Source organism: Rhea americana, unplaced genomic scaffold (assembly GCF_003343005.1).
Source record: "Rhea americana isolate MKP2758 unplaced genomic scaffold, rheAme1 scaffold_1, whole genome shotgun sequence".
NCBI lineage: Eukaryota > Metazoa > Chordata > Aves > Rheiformes > Rheidae > Rhea > Rhea americana.
This window is the reverse complement of record NW_028185038.1, coordinates 3,344,827-3,367,403: the sequence shown is the minus strand read 5'-3', so window position 1 is coordinate 3,367,403 and position 22,577 is coordinate 3,344,827. Positions and strand designations below refer to the sequence as shown.

The 22,577-nt window shown below is 34.4% G+C and overlaps 1 protein-coding gene across 2 annotated transcripts in view; it reads left to right on the top strand.

Moving 5' to 3' along the window:
* Positions 1–22,577, top strand: part of TBC1D22A (TBC1 domain family member 22A) — a 193,118-nt gene that overhangs the window by 83,574 nt on the left and 86,967 nt on the right. Inside the window, exons 10-11 of one of the 2 annotated variants that reach the window (XM_085326342.1) lie at positions 8,390–8,465; positions 11,434–11,947. In XM_085326342.1, the coding sequence (XP_085182468.1) occupies positions 8,390–8,465; positions 11,434–11,579 (222 nt within the window). In that variant the 3' untranslated portion in view covers positions 11,580–11,947. Of the gene's footprint in view, positions 1–8,389; positions 8,466–11,433; positions 11,948–22,577 lie in introns of those variants that run through there. The other variant, XM_085326332.1, reaches the window with a different exon arrangement.

The window sequence follows — 22,577 nt, the reverse complement described above, 5'->3', positions numbered from 1 at the left end:
ATGAATTGGACATAAAAGAAAAAAAAATAGAGCAAGTCAAAGAAGGGTGATCAAAGATGAGGAASAGTTTGGATTAAGTTCTTCAGCTTCGATAACTTGAGTAAGCAGAGGAACATATAAGTTAGTGAAGAAAGTGAATAGGGAATAGTTGATTTTCCATCTCTGCTAATAGAACTACTGGGAGATAGGCTTAAAAAAGAAGATAGTTAAGCCATGGAGCTACTTGTCAAAAGATGCGTAACTTTTTACGTGAGTTTAAAACTTGAACAGTTTGAAGTTTGATTGAAGAATTAATTACAAAGACACCACTTTGCATTAGGGAAGCCCCAGTACTGCAGGCTGGAAACTGTGGAAGAATACAGCAATTCTATCACTGCATGCTGTCTTGTGTTTATGGTCTTCTGGAGCCATTTGCTGTTCTTAAAAGATGAATGGATCTTTTCTTGGACCCAATATAGCCAATTTTAGGTTTTTAACAATAAGCTGCTTCCTTTACCAGGACTATGATAAGTACAAAATTGAGGTCATCAGCGTGATTTATCCTGAGGACTGTAGTTTGTTTTCAGGAGATGTGTGTTCAGAAGTTCATATGAAGCCTGTATCTCTTTGGAAGTCAGTGACACTTAGAGTTTTCTAGTCTTTCCTCAAAAATAAATTTTTCAAGACATCTRTGAGTATACTTATAATCAGATCTGAATACTTATATTGAAAACATTGTTTTCTACATTTTCTATAAAATATRCATTGCTAGCAGCATGCACTACAATAGAAATGTTTTATCTGCATTACAGAAGAAATGTTTTATCTTCTGCCTAAAATTTACAGCATCAACTTTTGGGATCGTAAGTAACGGTGTTTAGAGTTTCTAGTCTTTATCCAGATTTGAACTGTCATCTAGCCTGGGCCATAATCCGAAAACCTCTCTTGAGCACTTCCTTTATTGCTATGTTAAGAGTTTYTGTAACTGATAAAACATCCACTTACGTAAACCTCAGTTTTGATTGTGTAGCTGAGTAGAAGTTTGGGCCTCTGTTTCAGAGATTTTGGATAATGTKGTAATGCAATATGAGAATCAGAACCTAATTTTCGATAATGTATTATGTTTTCCATCATCTTATATRGGGAAAAAAAGATTTTTTTTTCCTGTGTGGAATGTTTTGGGCTACAATGCTTCACAGAACTTTTTCCTGCTGCTTACGAAACTTTATAGTTTCAGAAGTCAGACTTACYTGTTACAAAGACTTGAAAGCTCTTTTATTGTGCAGAAGATACCTTGGAGTAATTACGGAAAATATCTGCAAACAATATGCTCTGAAACATAYGTGTGTGTTTGCTTTTGAGTGTGCTTTTTTTCTCCTGGACTACATTTAAGATTGATTCTATACTGTAATTTCTAACATTAGGTTTCAGACTTCAAAGAAGTGTTTTGGGTAACCCATGTCTGCTGTTGACCGTGTTTACATGCAGGGTGGCTCTCAGCATCTTAATGTCTTGTTTCTCCTTCCCTCCTCCTCCTCTCCCCTGCCATTTGCCTAACTTTGACTGATAACATGGCGAAACAAGAATCTTTTTTGGTAAGAGTTCACTTAGAGGATTCACAAATAAAATTTTAAAACTGATTTAAGTACTTCACTTAAATTGAGAATACCTCTTTCTGATATAATGAGAAAAATATACAAATTCAGAAAGCTTACTTTTTAGATGGTCTTTTTTTGTTCATATGGTAATATACTTGAACATACTTAAATTCACATATAGAAATTCTTGAATATACATCAATAGAGAAAATAAAGGTCTATGTAAGCGGTACACAGTTTGCTTGATGTATTCATTATATTTAAAAGCTTTGATTGATTGTGAAACTTCATTTGGGGAAAAAAACTCACCTGAAGACTGTATGAAAATTCTCAGTTTGATTTTGTAAATGGTTCCGATAAGCTGTTCACAAGCAATTTACTGATGAACCTATTTGACCTGAAAGGATGAGAAGCAGTGTACCTGTGTTTGTGCCTGGGTGCAGTCATTATTGTGAAATTATTGATAGCTTTTTTTTTTTTTTTTTTTTTTTCCTTTTCAATTTGGCTGGTGCTCTTTCTGCTTCACTGATGACATAAAAAGTTGGTCTTTTTCCTCTCTCTCTTCACCTTTTTTCATCTCTGTAAAATTATCCCATCATCACCTATATAAAGAAAACGATGTGGACTGTCTTCAACCATAGCCTGCAAAAAGTCTGAATGTTCTTCATAATGAAAACTGTAGTAAAGATCATACATGTGATATATTAAGTAGCRCTATAAAGTCAGAGAGCATTGTTTCCCTAGGGCTCTTAGCTTAGAGAGGTCCAAATTCACTTAATTTTCTGGTCCTGGAAAACAGTTTTAATGCTCTGAAATTCTTTGTCTGTTTTTAGCTAACATACATCCTCAGGGAAGGGCAAAGAATCTAAACTGTTGACATTCTTATCCTACTGATGTGTAGGATAATAACAAATACTGCTCTCTGATGTTTGAAAATATTCCTGAGAAATGAGTAGAAGGAGTAATACAGGTGAGATAAGTGTGTGTGTGTGTGTTTATACAGTACATTTCAGCAAGTATATTGTACCCACCTGTGCACCCATGCCTACACATGCACATACACACACAGATGATATTCACCAAAACTGTTTTACATTCCTTTTTTTCACATGTATTTAAAAAACTCAAGAAACTGTGAAGAAGAAAATACTCAAATTCATTACAGACTCATCCCTATGAAGTATCTGTAGTGTGTGCTCTGGAAGAGGTTTAAAGTTAAAATAATATGGAAATACGTAGAACTTAGCAGTTGCTTTGGAAGTACTTTTAGCATACATTTGAAAAGCATCTGTATCTTCCTAGCATTCCATCATATTAGTCGTATTTTGTACAACTATCKCCAGTACTGTGGTGTGTATTGGTGAATAGAAAGTAGAATCTACTTATTATGATATACATAAAGTACTAACGAGTTGTAAAGTAATGCTTAATCAGAGTGTTTCATAAGAATTTCATTGATTTATATGGTTTAAAACCCATGAATCTATTTCAGTGCTTTGTTTGCTGTAGACAGTTATGCAACACATGTATGTTGTGGCTGCTGCAACATTTGGAGGCTATTAAGAATGCCAGTAGTTCTCTCCTCGGTCTATTCAGTATCACTTGCTCCATCTATCCACAGAAAATGTTACTTTAGGACTTTCCTTTAAGGTAAAATCTTTTCCAAGTTATAGCTTACTGTCGGTATTCAGAAAGGCTCTAGTGAAATTAACAGGATTTGATTCCTATGATATTTCCTCTGATATTTCTGCACTCTCTTTTTTTTTTCCCTTTGTGATTATAGGAGGGTAACTCAGCCCATTTTTTYTTTATTTTCATTTTTAACCAAATTTCTTCCTCTTAGAATTCTGTAACATTTAGGAAGAATACTATGTTTTTTCCTCTTTTGTCAGTTGGTAGAACCTTACAAACCTTTGTCTGTATGTTTTTTAGAATATAACTTTAGGGTAATGTGTTTAAAAAAATGCAAAATCATACTCTAAAGATTTGTCTAATGTATTTTAGCATGATGAATGAAGACTACGCTTGAAATATTCTGTTTTAAATTGTAAACATTTATTGAGAATAATTGAAACTATCTTAAAAACAAAATGCAGTCAGACCTAATTGTATTTGCAGAGAAGCTAGATTGCACAGACCACTAACACGAAGTTTTGAGTGAGTAGCAAATTTTGAGTCCTTATCACACTGTTAAAACTTTAACCTTCTATAAAACAAGTTGAATCTAATTTCAGGTTGGAGTCTGACCTAAAAATTAAACATTCAGGTTAGCACAGTTCACTGAAAGGATGTTGCAAGCTGTATSAACTGAACATCAAGGAATTTAGATGTAGTCAGTGCATAAGTCTTTTACCATAGGTTCTGTTTACCCATGCATGCCCTGTCGTATGTGAATACTTACTAGAATGCATCCAAAACAGTATTTAGAAGTGTAAGGCTCTCTAAGTACATTAAGTGTTTGCTGAAGTTATTTTAAGGTAAGACAATCCTGTTTTCAATTCCTTGTGACTTTTTCAGAAAGAGTTTGTCTTTTGCTTCATAGAGATGATCAAAGGTATACAAGGAGTAAATGAGGAAATATAACAAAAATCTGAAAGATGTGTAACCAAAGATTCCTTCACACAGGTGTGAAGAGAAGGAAGTAGGGGAGCTGAATATTGGAGCTTTTTTTTTTTTTTTTTCCTTCAACAATTAGTGAATGTTTCATAGAAAGAGCTGTCAATGCTGTATGTAATAACTTGGATCTTCTGAGGAACTGTTATGCCAAATTTGGAAACTKATTTCACTCTTAAATTGTATGATAGAAGAATTTTAATCTTAAACATCTTAATTCTGTATTGCCCTGAGAAAAAACTCACACATTTCATGAATTTATTGCATTTTTTAAAAAAAATCTGTTACTAGCTTTTTCTTCTACCTATAAGCATGACAGCAGTAAGAATACTAGCTGGTAGGATACTTTTTTTTTTTTTTTTTTACTTTTTTTTTTTTTTTTTTTTTTTTTTTTTTTTTTTTCTATTTTACAGACTCTGGAAAGTCAATTACAAGTATTATAGTAGGGAATGTGTGTAACACAGTTTACTGAGAAGAGAGAAGACTTGCTAATAAGGATCTTTCCAGATAGATGCKTTAGCACAAATGAAAGTGTAACTCCAGACTGTGTTAATTTGCAGATGAAATAATAGACTGAATCGGAAAATAAATAAATAGGCAAAAGATGCAATGAACAGCAAACTGACTGTTTTACAATCCAAGAAAACAGTTTTGGATTGCATTTCTAGGTGTATGGAGTAAATGTGGCTTTGAGAAAAAGAACATTTTCAGCTTGGTAGATCACAGTTGGGAGTTGTGCTGTCTGAGTAGTGATTGAAGTGATGGTGTATTTAGCTTTGGGTTGATTTGCGCTGTTAAATATGTGAAGATCTGTTATAAATTAAATCATTTAGCACGTTGTTGCTCTCCTATGAGTACTGTATTACTTCTGGAAATAATGACTTAAATCAGTATAGAAAAATTGCAAAAAACTCAGTTTTTTATTGTTAAATTGCAATTCTGTGAATAAAATGAAGGTAATGTTTCCTAAAGATGCTGCATCCCAGACATGATTTTTGATTCTAATATAGGAATGTGCAAGACTCATATGAAAATCCCAGATAGTTTTCCTGTCGTCAAAATAAGAAGGTGGTGGATCATATTCTCTGAGAGACTTCTTAGTCTTTCAATTTTGACATTTTATGGCAGTGTAAAGAACGTTTAGGTTCTGTTTGAGATAAAAATGCCAACAAGATATAACAACTGCCTATTTCCAGTGGGAAATTCCAGAGTTCAGTGATTTTTTTCTTGCTTTCTGGTCAACACTGTTTTGGTTAGTACACTTACTCCTGTTATCAAACTGTGAAAGTGCTACTGTTAGTCCAATACAGAACTTCAATTATTTAAAGACTATTGTAGTCAGGAACAAGTGATCACAGCACTTTAGAATTCATTGGAAAAAGAAGTATTCTTTATATTCTGTATTAATTCAATGTGACAGTCTTTGTTTAGAGGGCATGATTATGTGGAAATGTATTCAGTTACAGAAGATTAAGGGACAATCTATTATTGTGCTGCTGACTAAAAAGCAAGAAAGTAGGATTTGAAATTTGGCCTTAATTTATAGGCATCTTTCTCACTCTCAGAAAAAAAATGGAAAATAGGGATTCCACATTGTCGTGCTTGTGCCTTTACAGCCTCTTGAGAGGAGAATCTCAGGCAGTTGTGCTCTGTAACAAAGAAGCTTTCTCTCTGGTGAGAATGGCCTAATCATGACCTAATCCAAAGATCATGCTTAAGCTCATGTTTTTTTCTACTGTCTCGTCAATGTCTTCACATTGCTTTRTAGAAAGTTTCCTACATTTTTATGTTACATTCTCTTTCTTCAATGAGAAAGACTCCCTTCAGTGCAGGCTGCTGAATGTCTGCTTTATCACCTTGTTTACTTTCTCTTCAATCTTTCCTGGAGCTCCATACAGATACTGCATGGACTACCCAAAATCTAATTTCCTTTTTTGTATTCCTCTTTGGTTTTCAGTGTCCCCTAGCAGCCTTCCAGTTCATTTCAGACAAATCAGACTATTTGTCAAGCTCTTATTTTATTTATTCTGCATCAACTTTATTATTTTCTAGAGGGAAATAGTCTAAACTATGCTTACATTGTACTTAGAACTGACAGTTTTATCTCAAGGAGGAGATATTGGAGTTGCATCTTAAAGGAGATATTAGAGTCATTCCTTAATGTTCTTTAAGATCATTGGCTCAGCATGTAACAGCAGCCCAAAAGGCAACACTGGGCATCATCAGAACGGACATTGAGAACAAAACAAAAGCATCATTTTTTTGCTGTATAAACTTTTGTTTTCCATCTAGCTTGAGTACTTCGTACAATTCTGGTTTCTCCAGCTCAAGAAGGATGTAGCAGAATAAAAGAAGATACAGAGAAGGACAACTGAAATGAGAAGGATGGGGCAGAGGCCTTTGTCAGAGGAGAAACTACTGTGACTGTAGTTTGGAGAAGAAAAAAAATGAGGGAGGATATGATCCAGGTCTAAATATAATGAAAGTAGATAAGCTGGATGTAGAATTGCTACTCAAGACTTCTGCAAGACAAGAAATAGAAGATACTTTACAAAATCAGCATRATATTAGATAAAACAGACACACATTCTTTATTTAGTAGGTGAACTGGAACTTGCGCTATGGGAAGTTGAGGGAGATAGCAGTTCAGTTGACTTATGGTGTYTAATGACCTCCAGAAATGAGGAATGTGAAATGGCGGAAGCCCATTGTGGCATGGCAGTAAAGAAAGGAGCGAGGGAAATCACTTAAATTGTGAAAGTAAGTGAAAACAAAGAAATATAGAGGAAGAGGAGCTTTGCTGATAAAAATGAGGAATGCTGGGGACAGGCGAGATTGAGATTCCAGAGGGGAACAGAAAGGGAGATTTTAAATATCAATTAACTTTAGTTTATATATTGATTAGCTCATAATATTTTGGAATCTGGCATTTATGATCACCTAATTGTAGCTTTTACATAAAATAATGTTGGGTTTTTTTGTCTTAATTTTTAAAGTACTTGTAGTTCTTTTTGCAATAGTCACATTTCCTTCTGCTTTCCTTTCTGTCTTGAATTGTATCCTGGTATACTTTTTTTTTAAACTTCTGGTTATATTCCTGTAATAGAGAGGGATTAAGTTAAATTATGAATCTCCATGTTAAYTTTCCAATTAGTGACATAATAGCCTAGTTAAGTTAAAATTTAAAGTAAAAAAAAAAAGATCCAACACTGGTGAAGATTTTGTTAGCATAATTTTTTAGAATACTCACTCAGCTCACCACTTGAGTTTTGTAGAGGAGTTATTTAAATCATAGCACATGAGACCAAAATCATTTACACTGGTTTTCTGTGTATGCAGTGTGTACATGAAAACAATTATAAATAGTAATTTTCTTTTAAAAACATTGGTTATTTTTTTCTTTAATTTCACTACATAGAAAACCCTAGTAACATGACTTTAATGGAGGAAGTTGTTACCAAATATTTAGAAATGTTACTGTCTATTTAAAGAATATATTTCTCTAAAAGATAGATGACTTCAGAGATAAATTGGAGATTACTTTCTTTTTTTTTCAGTTTGTCAAATGTTATTGTAGAGCTACAAACATGGACTCCATAATTAAAAAAAGTTCAGTTAGAATGAATGCATTCAAATAAATACGTGCAATTACCCTGTTGTTATAGCTATGTGTATTCAGTTTTGATTCATGATATTAGTTGTGACCTTGGTTTCACAAGAGTCATGACTCCATTGAATTAAAAGTTTGATTTCTTATGCCACTGGAAAATACAATTTTGAACCCTTACAGATCAAGTTCTTATCSTCTCACCGATTAAGTTCTAAATTTTCATGCTTCCTGTATTTTTGTTAAAATTGTAAAAACTTAAAAATCTCTAATATGGCAGATTTTATCATTTAAAACACATTCTTTTAAGCTCTGTAGTCATCTGTAATATAGCTATAACTGCATTGACCATAGCAAGTAGAGAGCAACTGAGACAGCAACACCTCTAAGTTATGCTGTTGGAGATTGAGATTCTAAGTAGGACTGTAGAATGTGCCCATCTACTATTTAATGGTGGAAACAGGCCTAGAAAATGTAAAAATGAAGCACAGCTTTATCAAGCATAGAAAAATATATGGRTTTAAATAAATAATTAAAGGAAAAGAAATTTTATTTTTCACAAACTTAAACTTGTATATGGTCTCTTCTTTAGGATAATTACACATTTGCACAGCCTGGAATTCAAAAGAAAGTGAAAATGTTGGAAGAACTTGTTAGTCGGATCGATGGTAAGTCTTAAAAGCTCACCTAATTTCCAAATGGTGTTTCATTGGAAGCGTTTAGTTAAAACGTTTGCAAGAAGTCAAGCCAACATCATTACAGTTACCTGTCATGGTAGTATAACATAGCCTTCCTCAGATGAGTTGTCATACTCAATCAGTTTGTGGCATGCTGGCCTTTGCAAGATCACTGTCGTGTATCATTTAAAAGAAAGCCACTAGAGCATGAACCACTTTCATTACTTTTTATTAAGGCAATATAATCAAAATTCAATGGCAATTTCTTTGCAGCAGAGTAATGGCCACATACAAAAAGCAGCCAGTATTCATTTCACATTGAGCTCAACGATTGTTGTAATTCGAGAGAGTCACAGTGGTTGTTTATGGTTGTCCTTCGGCACTATGTTTTGTGCCTTTGTGCATCATTTTGCTATCTGGAAAGCCTGAATAATTTCTCTATGGAATCCAATTAATTATGAACTCTGGAAATAACATCTTTAATATTATAGATAAATTACAGTGTGTGCAAGGGTAATTTTAGATTATGCTTTCATGTTTTAGCAGGGCACTTTGAAATATTTTCTACCTTCATCTTTAAAATAATTCCCTTCATGAAATGCTGACTGTCATATTGCTAGAGCAGAGTTTAATTAAATGAAATGCAAGAGATAATGCTTGCCCATTCTAAACATACTCTCTTGATAGTTCGTTAAATTAATGAAAAGAGTATTAACAAAATGTTGCCCAGAAGTACCAAGCGTATATTTGTGACACCAGCCTGTCAATGATGAGATAGAAAAAATATTTCTTCTATAGCTTACTACTGTATAATCTTCTTGAAAAGATTAATTTTATCTTTTCATTACGCATACTGTGAGCTTTCCTTGTGCCAGTGCTTACCATAGCATATTTTGGTTTGTCCTGCACGTATTTACATCCTGAATATTTGATGCAGCTCTTTTGTGCCCTTTTAGAGTGTTAAMATTTTTTATTCTCAAAAGATAAGGGAGGAAAACAATTACTTTCTTTATRTAGTATTACAGTATAAATGTAAATTATATAAGACTTGTATATATTTTTATTTTAAAAGTAARTGCATATGAAAACCTAAGAGAATGCTTTTGCAATGTATAACCCATACTACAGCAGAAGTTTTATATTAAAATRTTTCTAAAGCAATGTATTTTGTTACTTCAGAAACAATCTTAACCTCTTACAGTGTGGCTTTTTATGTGTGTTATTTTGTGCTTATATTGATAGTTATGTTTTCATTTTAATTATTTATAGAAGCAGATACTTGTATATTAAATAAAGGAGGTTTATACATAGGTTTAGAATGCCTACAAAATAGACTTCCTAAATTGTCAGAAAGCATTTATAGTAAGTTCTTTAAATCCAAGTGTTTTAGATGAAAAATATCATTCTGATGATCAAACTCATTATTTTGCTTGATAAAAATAGACTTATATTTAAGACTTTAAAGTGTAAAGAAAAAAAAAAGTTGTAGCAAGTAAATCTTTCCTCTTCAACTCTCCTTTGCCAGACGCTGAAATTGAGAGTAAAGGATTTGTCTCTGATTTTTGTCTAATTTAAAACAATTGGTAGTGTCTTAATAGGACTATATTTAAGAGGATATTATTGAAGTAGTACTACATCAAAAATTGTTTATTTACCTTACTACATGTAGACACAATTTCTTCTTCAGTATTTCTATTGAGCTAAAGTGTATAGCATTCGGTAAAGGAAGCAACCTAGAATTTATCAATACAGGGGATATTTTACTGTGAGCTACGATTTATAGCAGACCATGTCAGTATCTACAACTGTGAGTAACAGCCAGGGATTTTTAAAAATGAAAGTGGGTACTGAACAATACCCTTTCTATGCTAGAAATATTAATTTTCATATGCTTAGGTATCAGGAGTATTTGCTTGTTAATGTTGATTCTTTCTATTATCATAAAGAGTTAGAAAGTAACATCTTAAATTAACCTCATTACCTCCAAACTTTTTATGTAGTTGGGTAGTTTAAAATTGCCTTCTTATTTTGAGCAGTACAGCTGAAGGAAGGAAAACAAAATCCAAATGTTAAGAAATTGATTGTCTTACGGTAGATATATTTTACAGCGCATGTAATCMATATGACATATCTGTAGCATATAATAGATCTTAAAGGAAATTCTTTTAAAAAACAGTGAGGAATATAACATTTTGAAGTGAGTGAAATTTCATTACTGCTATTCTATAAAAATGCTTGAAAAATATAAAGTATTTTAAAAAGATTGTGTTCTTTTTATTTGAAAAGCAAACCTGCAGAGTTGGAAGACATTACAGAATCCTGGAACAATTTAGGTTGGATCAGGCCTCTGGAAGTCAAGTTATCTACACTCTCTCAGCCAACCACTTGCTAAGCTGACAGGGCCAATTCAGGTTGGGCTCCTGAGAGCCTTGCCTGGTTGARTTTTGAGTAACTCCAAGGATGGAGATTGCATAGCCTCTTTGGGTACTGTTAGAGTTTGACTACCCTCATTGTAAAAAAGATTTTTTTTTTTCTGACTTTAATTAGAAGTTCTTTTTAAGGAACTGGTGCCCACTGCCATTTTTTCTGTTCACCCCTCTATGCTCTCTCTTTAGGTAGTTGTAGCACTAAAATCTATCTGTAGCCTTTTCTTCTTAAAACCAAACAAACACAGTTCTGCCAGTTGTATGTTGTGTACTCCAGCTTGTTAACCACTTTGGTTGCTCCAGCTGCCTAATCACTTTGATTGCCCTCCACTGGACTTACTCTTGTAGTGTCTTAAAATTGGACATAGTGTTGCAGATGTGGCCTCACAAGTGCTAAATGGAGGGGAAGAATCACTTTTTTTGACCTGCTGCTTTTAACCTGGCTACCCTCTTGCTGATGAAACTCAATATATGGTTGGCTTTATGTGCTGCGAGGGTGCACTGCTGATTCGTGTACTCCTGTTGTTCACCAGGACCCCCACGTCTACGGCTGCCTTCCAGCCAGTTGGYGCTGTTGCATGAGGCTATTCCATCCCAGATAAAGGACTTTTTATTTGCCTCTCGTGGACTTCCAGGGTTCATGTCAGCCCATTTCTCTGACCTGTCGAGCTCCCTCTGAATAGTAGGACTGACTTCCAACATATCACCTGTTCCTCCCAATCTGGGATTGTCCATGAACCTGCTGAGAGTGCCCTCTGTGCCATTCTCCAGGTCACTGATAGAGATGTTAGAAAGTACTGGTCTCAATATTGTTCTCTGAGGCAGTCAGTTAAACTTTGTAATGCTGTTCATAACCTATTTACCCCAGCAATCCAGACAAAGCTTTGGTTTGAATAAGATATGCATTTTTCAATATTCTTAGGGCTGTATCTGTTGCCTTGGAAGTTTATCCTCTGTTTCTCTCCTTTTTTTGAGAAAAATACACCAAAATATACAAACAATGAAAGTTTTAGTTGTTAGAATGGTAACAGTGATGATGCATAAAAGACAGATTGTGAGCTTTTTTTTGTTACTTCTCTATATTTATACTGAGTCTGATGTACTGCTAAAGGCAAATACTTGGTTGGTGTGAACTCAAAAATTTTGGTTTTAAAAAGGAACCTCCTGATTTATATCTACTGTAAATATCCTTAATTGCCAATTAAGATCATTGTAGGAGAAAATARTGTTATTGCTGTGCCACATTATTTTCTTGATGTTGAATAACTGAATGACGAGGAGAAACTTAACATAATGAGTAGCTGCTTGAGTGGATGAAGCTTGTACAGCTTGTTTGCTAATCATGATGGGTTACCAGYATTTGAAAAGTGGTATTTGCCCTTTGAAGAGTGTTGATGCATTACATTAGTGATTCAACCAACCTTCATTACCCCAGTCTCATGGATCAGAACTCCTCTCAAAGTAACTGTCCTTGTGTGTACAGTACAGAATATTGCAGTAGACCTTAAACAGCCAAGCTACTCTGTTAACCTAAAGAYAATCTCTGCCTGTTTAAACTCCAGAAGATGCATTTAATGAATCATTTGTTCAGTAGAATTTTTATGAGTTTTTTAATAGAACTTTGTWACAGAACACATGGAATTTGAAGGTAGAAACATCATTCAATCTCATTTATCCTCTTGTTGTTGTCATTTAGATTATTCTATGAATTACAGAAAAACACTGAGAGGAAGAATCAATAGGTAACTCAATAGGATAAAGTATCTGCTATAACTAATTATCCTTTCTATTTTCYGTAGCGCTTTTCTGCTGTGAATTGGGAACCATCTCATGGTTTGTTAAAGATCACACTTATTCGGGATGTTATCTTCTAATATTACTTCATTTAGGCTACAAATCAAAGAAATGTGTAGATATAGGAATGCTGAAATTAATTCAGGGCTTGTGCTTTTAGAATTTATTGATGTTTAGCATTTGACTAGCTTCATGCTTCTTCAGTATAGTAAAAGACATCTGGTAATTGAGCTTTTTTATAGAAATAGTCTTAACTAAAGGTATTCTTACACGATACTATAATTGAGACAATTTCTGTTTTACTTGAAAAATAAAAAATATTGACGATACGATACTTAAGACTGYACAAAAGAAAATTTATGAAATTGTACAACAGTAGAGTTATTTTGGGGGCTAAGTGAAAGGATTCAAAATGTTACTTTATTCCAATTATTTAAAAAGGTAGATTATTAATTGTTACATGATTGTACTGTTCGGGAAAATATTTTTGCTTATGTCTGGTTGAAGTTAAAATATTCTCTAATGTCTTTTTGAAAGTATAGTATATTAAGGATTTAACTACTTTTTTTTAATTATTTTTTTTTATTGCTACCATAGCATAAATGATTTTTTCTATTTGCTTTGAAAGGAATGTAATTTCTGTAATGCATTTTCTTTTAGTGTTCGGGCTAAATTAATCTTGGTGTCGCTAATTGTAATTTATTTATTTCTGTCTTGGGATACAAATGTTTTAGTTGGTCAAATGTTTGCACTTCTTTGAATAGTGGCACAAATAATGACTTCTTAACCAAGCAACTTRTAATAAAGTACTTCTATTTCATGAACTTTAATTTATATCTTGTATATATTTTTGTTATATAAAACATAGAAAATATGATTTTATATATAAATACTTGTTGCATATATATGTGCAAGGCAAGTCCTTTATGAAACCTAGTCAATTTAAAAACTTCAATTTTTTACTGTATTTTTAWTTATACACAGTGAAGGTGCTTGTTTATTTGCACCATTCTATGTAGTTAAATCTAAAAGATCATCTGATACAGTAGTTGGTGTTTGTGTGTCATATTATGGTTTCTTATTTATAAAGCATCCTCCGTTAGAGTATGATTAGTGTATATGGAATTATTTTTTGTAATGTCTGTGTAATTGGAGCATTGGATCTAAAAGAGTTGTGTGGGGGATTGTTTTGGAGTTTTTTGGAGTCCAGAAATCATTTAGGATTTTTTTCAGAACTTTGGCTTAATGTGTAATACTCAGCAGCATACACAATTCTGCTTCAAGTAACAGTAGGGATCCTTATGAAAGATTTACAGACTAATTGTATTTCAGTCCAGAATTAGTTTGCTTTTCATACCTGGGTAAATTAATCTCTTGCAAGCATTATAATAAAAGTATTAAAGAAAAGGCCTTAGAAGGACCTATACAAAATTAAAATTACTGGCAGAAGACCGAACRTTTTTCCAAATTACATTCTCCCTGTCTAGCTCACTAAATGTACAGCTACTAGGACTTTAGGACTTTGAGAAAATATCCTCTTCATACATAAAAGATGTGTGTGAYACACTCATACTAGAAAAATCCCAAGAGGCTGATTCCAAAGCTGAGACTCTGATATTAAAAATGTCAAGAGGCTGATTTCAGAGCAAAAGCACTAAATACATGCCAGAGGAGGAAGAAGGGGAGAACTAATTGCCTCAGTTTGCGAATGAAAGCAACAGTTCTGTGACCCCCAGAACARAAAGGGGGCAAAAGAGTTTTAATAATAAGCAGGAAAAAGTAATTATTTCACAAACATAGGAGAATCCTGTGTTGTTGGTTCTCAGAGTGTTACTCAGATCTACTATCTGAGCACAGAAGGTCAAAAGCTAAATATACAGCCTGTATTTCCAGGTGGAACTTGAATTTACATGTTAACATTCAAAGTACAATAAATAACAGTGATAACAGTGTCTGATGAAAACCATTTATAGACTATTCTCCTACACTATAACTGTGAACGTTCATAGTATTAATTTTTCTTAATACTTTCCAAATTTTGCATMGTATTTTTTTTTAATTTTGCTCTGAAAATAATAGTTCTTTACTRTTTAAAAGTTAGCGTTTATACAGATCAGTAAGTTATGATCAATTTTACAGTCAGTCGTAAATCTTGCCAAGATTTCTGAACTCATTAATAGCATAGACATATATTCTTCATGGTAAAACATAAAAGTATACTTTAAAAGTAGTGTTAAATGAATAATATTGCTTACAATACCCAGTGAGCAACGTGTACAGGATAATACGGTTGTTATCATAAAATCAGATGAAGGTAAATACTGAAGAGCTAAATAAGTTGAYGTTACTAAAATGAAAAACTGAAGCACTTATAGGGCTCAAATTAATTGAAACGATTATGGAATGCTTACAGGATTTTTAATCACTTCAGCACCAAGCTGTTGTATAAAGATGGGCGAACAGAGAAAGAYGATATTAATCAGTATAATTTTCAACAGCAGCAGGGAATTCTAAGTAAGTTGCATTTCCAATTCAGAATGTTTCTATACAATATAAAGAAAGCAAGTCTTTTTTACTAGYACAATTAAACTTTATTTCATATACTTAAGAACAATTTTAGTTCCAAATTGTAGGTATCAGTACAATGCTTTCAATATAGTTAATCATGAACATAGTTTTGCGCACACAGTTAAGTAATCTGTACTTCAGAAATCATTAGTATGATTGAATACMTAACGAAGATTGATCAAATGTCACCTACTACCATAGTTTTGTCATCAGTTCATTGTATGAAAACCCAAAATTAAAATTTTAAACCAARCAAATTAGTCTATATGTGTAACAATATACTGAGCAGCTTGCTAATAAGTTTTACAGTAAGAAAATATGTTTGTCTTGGTTAATATTTTGCCTTTGTGAGAGATTTCAGATTTTTGTAAACAAAAAAGGAAAATGATTTTTTCTCTGTAATTTAAAAAGTTCAATCAACACAGAGGCTGAATATCCTTCAGAGATTATTGAAGTATCAAAACTATCAAGTAGATTTTTCTAAGTACTTAATTTACCATCCRAAATTAAGTTCTTAGCAGAAATGTGCAACATTTTTATGTTAACCATTGGGAAATTYTATGGGAATTACTGTTTATTACCCAAGACCCTTCCGAGTGTCTTGTTCGGTCATCAGGAATTTGCTTTTCTTATTAGTTTCTATTAATAATAATTAACATAGGTGACAAATTACTAGGTTATGGTATTATTGACAGGATTACCTTTGTTCAGACTTTCATTCATTCCAGTTAGGTGATTTCTCTTTGACTGCAAGGCTTTTTCTGTATCTGGGAATATCTGGTGTTCAGGTTTTACTCCAGACTCTTTACCTCTGTCTGCATCAGCATATTAACTTTAAACAATGTAGAAATGATTAGAAAGAGATGTAATGAATTTCAAAATTTGCTTTTGGTAGGTAGAGTATTCAAAAGAAAAGCCATCAATTACAACTGACAAAGTTCATTCTTTCATTTGGCCAGGTTCAGTGTGTCAAAGCTGTAATTTTGAGGAAATTACAATGTTTAAAGAATCTAGGTGGAGTAGAAGGTCAAGTAAGATTTTTCACTTTTTACTACTATATTGGCTGAAACTTCGCAGGGAGTTTTTAGCAGAGCAGTGTTGCTTGGCACTGCCAGCTGGTGGTAGATAATGTTGGAGTGGAGTCCCTGCGTGAGGGCGTGCAGTTGTGTACACTGCATGTTAATCAGTTGACTATGAAAAGAGCTTGTCTAGACTCAAACAAAGTGTTGTGCTGTGAAATTACAGAAGACAAATATGGATGACCAGTAGGATGTTTGGGGACTGATGCAATCAAAGGGGTGTAAGGACGTCTGGTAAGCTTGCAAGCCATGCTTATGATAACGAGTTTTATCAAATGTTTATGGTAAGTCAGAAGTCAGCCTAAATGAGTCCCTGCTTTTCAGGAGATTCTCATCTCACAGATGCAAGTATGGCAGGGACAACATGACAGTATTCCTTTAGAGAAGGTAGTTTATTATTTGTGTTACGGTAGTGTCTCTTTTAATAGTTTCCCACACTTCTGAAAAGTTCAGCTAGATGGAAATAAATCCTTGCTATAATACTGCATTAATTAGAACAAAACCTAGTTGTTTGGCCTCTGTAGTTAAGAAAACAATGAAGTTTAGTAGATAGAAGTTAGAATTTGGAAGCTGTCAGTCAATACCAAGTCACAGCGTTATGAAGAAAGTTTACACTATTTACATGGCTTCTACATAACTTCTCATCCTTGTAATGGATCCTGACAGCTTCTCTGAAGTCAAGAAGTTGCTATACCTTACTAGAAGGGAAACATCACCATTGCAATTATCATATTACAGAACTGTGGCGGTGTGTTTTACTGTTTTTAGCCTAATGGTCAGACAGATTCCATGCTTGCAAGAGCATTACATATAAATAAGTTTGAGATTAAACTAAATTATTTCTTTTCTTAAAAAAAAAGAAAAAACATCTTTTTAGTATTCAGTGGCACAATATGAGTGGTAATCTGATATTTCCAGTAAAAGACAAATGCTTGCACCATGATGTATGAGAAAAAACTGATCGACTGTGAGGTRATGAAATTGCAGGGTTGTGACATTTTGACTATTTTTTGACAGTTTTTAAAATTAAATATGAATTTGCTATAATTTATTAAATATATATTTACTATGTTATGAAGCTTCATAATCAACAGTGACTGTCAAATTGAGTGAATTAAGTCAATCGTGAGTAATAATCTCAGGTTACATTTGACCTAACATAGGAAGAAAAGTGTCTAGATTTTAAGTTCAATTTATTTTCAAAGCTGTTCTATAAAGGAAAGGATAGTTAACTGTCAAATTCTGCAGCTGAAAACTTACTGAAATTTATCTGTCATAGCGATGAGGGAAAATCTGGATCACATTGATATATTAATCTGTTTTTAAAAGGTGTCTAGAAATATGTTAAGGAGTGTTCAATAGCAAAAACTACCTCCCAGAGAAATATTTATTTTTTGTTTTAAACCAGAAGGCTTTTTATCATTGACAGATTAATATTTTCATATATGGAACCTTCAGAGATAATCATCAGAATATTGAAAATGGCTTAAATGATAACTCTGCACTATATTTTACGTATTTCAAAGTGATTCGTGTTCCATGCTTCGCATTTAGGTGCCTGTATTATATTATCTCTAAGATCACTGATTAAGATTTTTATTTATTTCTTTGCAATGATGGTTATTTTTAAAAATATCAAGGTGACTAATACAAAGAGAATTTGACAGTGGACATTATCCTTTGTAGTAGACATCATTGCTTCATATTGTTCAATTTTTTTTGCTTAGCTTTCATTAGATTAGTTTCTGAATTAYGAGAACATAATACTTTGCTTTATTGGCATGATCCAGAGAGAAGAAAATCGCACTAGAGGGCTGTGCTGTTTGAACTTGGGAGCACTAACATATTTCTATAGCATGTTTTCAGAGTTTAAGGAGCAGTGCACGTGCATGCAACATTAAAGACATTACTCTGCGTGAAAATGACAGTGCCAAGTGAAGTCTGAGACATACATAATTGTACTCAAAATGTGCAGCATCAGTCCATTTTTCTTCAGATGGGTTCTCAGTGCTGCTCACTGTTTGTCATCAGYGTAAGTGAATAGGAACTGTGAAACAAATTTATGATTGACACAGTTACAGACMGAATTTAGTTTATATTATTTGTAAATACACTTTGTTAAGTTTAGTTTCAATTAATTGCATATTTACCTGAGCACAGGAYGTTTATTGGTGAACGGATACAGGTGTTTTTAGAAAAGCAGTCATTTCAAACTCTGGATGCTTGTGCTAGAAACATGCTGTTATTCTCTAACCATTTTTAATTCAAGATATTCCAAAGTTATTTTTTAACAAGATGAATTTATGAAGGATTTCAAAAGATGCTCTGCRGGAATCTTTGTATATAATCTTCTAAAGAGATTGTTCTTTGGCTGTACGGATTGTAGTGAGATGTGTGTGTTTGTTTTTTCCTGAGAAAGACTTAAAACTTCTATAGCATGGAATATTATATTTATTTGTTGTAAGCATTTTTATACTATTGCCTTCATATGTATCATATATCCTTCATTTTGAGTTGTTACTAAATCATTCTTATTTTGTATACCTCACATTTACTTAAAGAGWACAAAACCTTTTCCTTTTCACTTCAAATATTAGATTTTTACCTACTGAGGAAGCACACTGCAGTGTGTGAAAATATACTGACTGTAGTTGAAATACATGCTTCATTAATGTTATTTAATACAGACAGTCTGTATTTAGTGGAAGAGAAARGCAACCTTAACTTTAAAAAACTGTCTAATTACAACTCTGCTTCTCTGGATCATCAGTGTCCAAGTGACTGAGGTAGGCCAGAAGGACTACAAGTCAATCTTATCTGTCTTGATACTCACACCCAGGAAAAAGGATTTATTTGCCTTTTAATTAGAATTGTGTCCTTGAATCTCAATAACAAGTTTTATCCTCTCTGAATCTTCTTTTCTTTTTTTTTTTTTTTTTTTAAAAAAAAAGCCTAAGAAGGATTCAACATGTGATACAGCAGCCTCATACATTGTAAGAGATCTATTTTGATCCAGCAATCCAGTTTTCACTTATGTGAGATGTTAAGTATACTTACCTTTCTCGCTTGATTTCTTTCACAGAATCACAGAATGGTTAAGGTTGGAAGGGAGCTCTGGACATCATGTAGTCCAACCGCCCCACTCAAGCAGGGTCACCTAGAGCAYGTTGCACAGGATTGCATCCAGGCGATTTTGAAAATCTCCAGAGAAGGAAACTGCATAGCCTYTCTGGGCAATGGTCAGCGCTCTGCAAACCTGTGCCGRTGCTCTGTCACTCTCTCAGTAAAGAAATTCTTTCTTATGTTCAGGTGGAACTTTCTGTGGTTCAGTCTGTACCCATTGCCTCTCATCCTGTTGTTGGGCACCCCTGAAAAGAGTCTGRCCCCATCCTCTTGACAAACTCCTTTAAGGTATTTGTAGACATTGGTAAGATCCCTCCCTCAGCTTTCTCTTSCCCAGGCTAAACAGGCCCAGCTCTCTCAGCCTGTTCTCACAGGGCAGGTGCTCCAGCCCTCTGATCATCTTTGTAGCCCTGCGCTGGACTCTCTGCAGTCGCTCCATGTCTCTCTTGTCCTGGGGAGCCCAGAACTGGACACCGTACTTGAGATGAGGCCTCCCCAGGGCTGAGTAGAGGGACAGGATCACCTCCCTCGACCTGCTGGCAACACTCTTCCCAATGCACCCCAGGAGACCACTGGCCTTCTTGCCCACAAGGGCACATGGCTGCCTCATGGTTAGCTTGTCATCCACCAGCACTCCCAGGTCCTTCTCTGCAGAGCTGCTCTCCAGAAGGTCAGCCCCCAGCTTGTACTGGTGCCTGGGGTTGTTCCTCCGTAGGTGCAAGACCCTGCACTTACCCCTGTTGAACCTCATGAGGTTCCTCTCTGCCCAACTCTCCAGCCTGTCCAAGTCTCTCTGAATGGCAGCACAGCCCTCAGCTGCATCAGCTACTCCTCCCAGCTTGGTGTCACTAACAAGCTTGCTGAGGATACACTCTGTCCCTTCATCCAGGTCATTGATGAATAAGTTGAACAGGATGGGACCCAGTCCTGACCCTTGAGGGACACTCAGGCTGCAGGCTTCCAACTAGACTCTGTGCCACTGATGACAACCCTCTGAGCTCTGTTATTCTACCAGTTCTCAATCTACCTCACTGTCCACTCATCTAGGCTGCACTTCCTGAGCTTACCTAGGAGGATTTTCTGGGGAGACAGTGTCAAAAGCCTTGCTGAAGTCAAGGGAGACAACAGGCACTGCTCTCCCCTCATCTACCCAGCCAGTCATTCCATCAYAGAAGRCTATCAGGTTGTTTAAGCATTTCCCSGTGGTGAATCCATGCTGACTACTTTTGATAACCTTCTYCTCCTCCATATGCTTGAAGATGACATCCAGAATGAGCTGTTCCATCACCTTTCCAAGGATGGAGGTGAGACTGGCCTTTAGTTCCCTGGGTCCTCCTCCTTGCCCTTTTTGAAGACTGGAGTGACATTGACTTTCTTCCAGTCCTCAGGCACCTCTCCAGTTCTCCAKGACYTYTCAAAGATGATGGAGAGTGGCTTGGCAACAACATCTGCCAGCTCYCTCAGCACTTGTGGGTGCATCCCATCCAGGCCCATGGATTTATGGATGTCAAGTGTGCCTGAATGATCTCTTAACCTGATCCTTCTCGACCAGCCTTCTCCAGACTTTCTCTTTTGTCTCCAGGGTCTAGGWTTACTGAAGGCTGCCCTTAGCAGTAAAAACTGAAGCAAAGAAGGCATTCAGTAATTTTGCCKYCTTTGTATCTTTTGTCACCAAGGCCCCTGCCCCATTCAGRAGCRGGCCCACATTTTCYCTAGTCCTCCTCTTGCTGCTGATGTATTTGAAGAAGCCCTTCCTGTTGTCCTTGGTATCACTTACCAGATTTAATTCCAAATGGACCTTAGCCTTCCTCATYRCATCAACCTTTAATGAACTAACATTGTATAGTCATTTCTCTTAGAGACTAAAGGCTGCTGAAATACTCCTATGTTCAGGGAGAATTAATGTTCCTATTTCTTTTCTGCTTCCATATACTGTTGTCCAAATTTCCAAGAAGAATATAAACTACCTCATACTACTGGGGAATAAAACAACAACAACAGGAACAACAACAAAACTTTAACACCAGGAATTATGTTGTTTTGAAAGAACAAKCTGCCAGCATAAAATGGCTTTAAGTTCAGAAATTTCTGTAAATTTTAAAAAAATACGAATAAAAAACACAGATGATCTCTCAGTGTTTTCTCTGAAGAAGCCTTTTCACAGACAAGTGATTGTACACAGAAGGATGTTTCAGAGCAAGCAGTTAGTAAACCTTGAATAAAATTTGTATTAACTTGKTATGTTTTAGAAGGAGAATTATAATTTTAATTATGTGCTGCTTTCTGGGGTTTCCATATGCTTATATAATTCCAAGATTGTATCTAGCTGGATTGTAGAGGTTGGCTCCTTTTTTATGTTCATTTTGGGTTGGTATCAGAGGAGTTACTCTTKTGTTGTCCTCAAAGAATTGTGTTCATCTTCATGAAGATGCAGTACACTTACTTTTCTTCTTTCTCTATATAAATATTTCCTGTTTATCATTCAGAAATTCTTAGGTTAATTGTATTTCAGATAATTTTAACWATTAGTATTTTTATGTTTACAATAAAATACATGTAAATATTGATAAATGTAGTTAAATATGTATTGACTTGTTAAAACTTGTATTTTACATTTATAGAAGCTGAAAGTATTTAACAGAGGAGATGCATAGTATTTTCTGCAGAAAATATTCTGTGCTTTGTATCATTCACAAAGTCAGAACAGATGACCATAATGGTTCCTTCTGGCTATAAATCTATAATTACTGCTCTAAGGAAAGAAAAGTCTTTTAAAAAGTTATAGAATTTATATCACTMTAATCTTGCATTTCATTCTTTGGGGAATAACTTATTTTTATCTATAAGCTATATGAGAAATTGCCTTGTTGGTTTCATTTTTGTGCAAATAATTAAATCAAAATAGCTTATGAATTACTTACATTTTGCAACTCATGATTAAAAYGTTTCTTGAATGTTTTGATTCACACTTTTTGATAGYGTGAATATCACTGACTAGCATTTAAAGTACATGAAAGAATGGAAAGGCAAGATGAAAGATTATTTTAATTATTTGTCATGATTTTCAGTTGTAAAAAAAACTGTTTAATATTTGTGCAACAATGGAAAAGGAT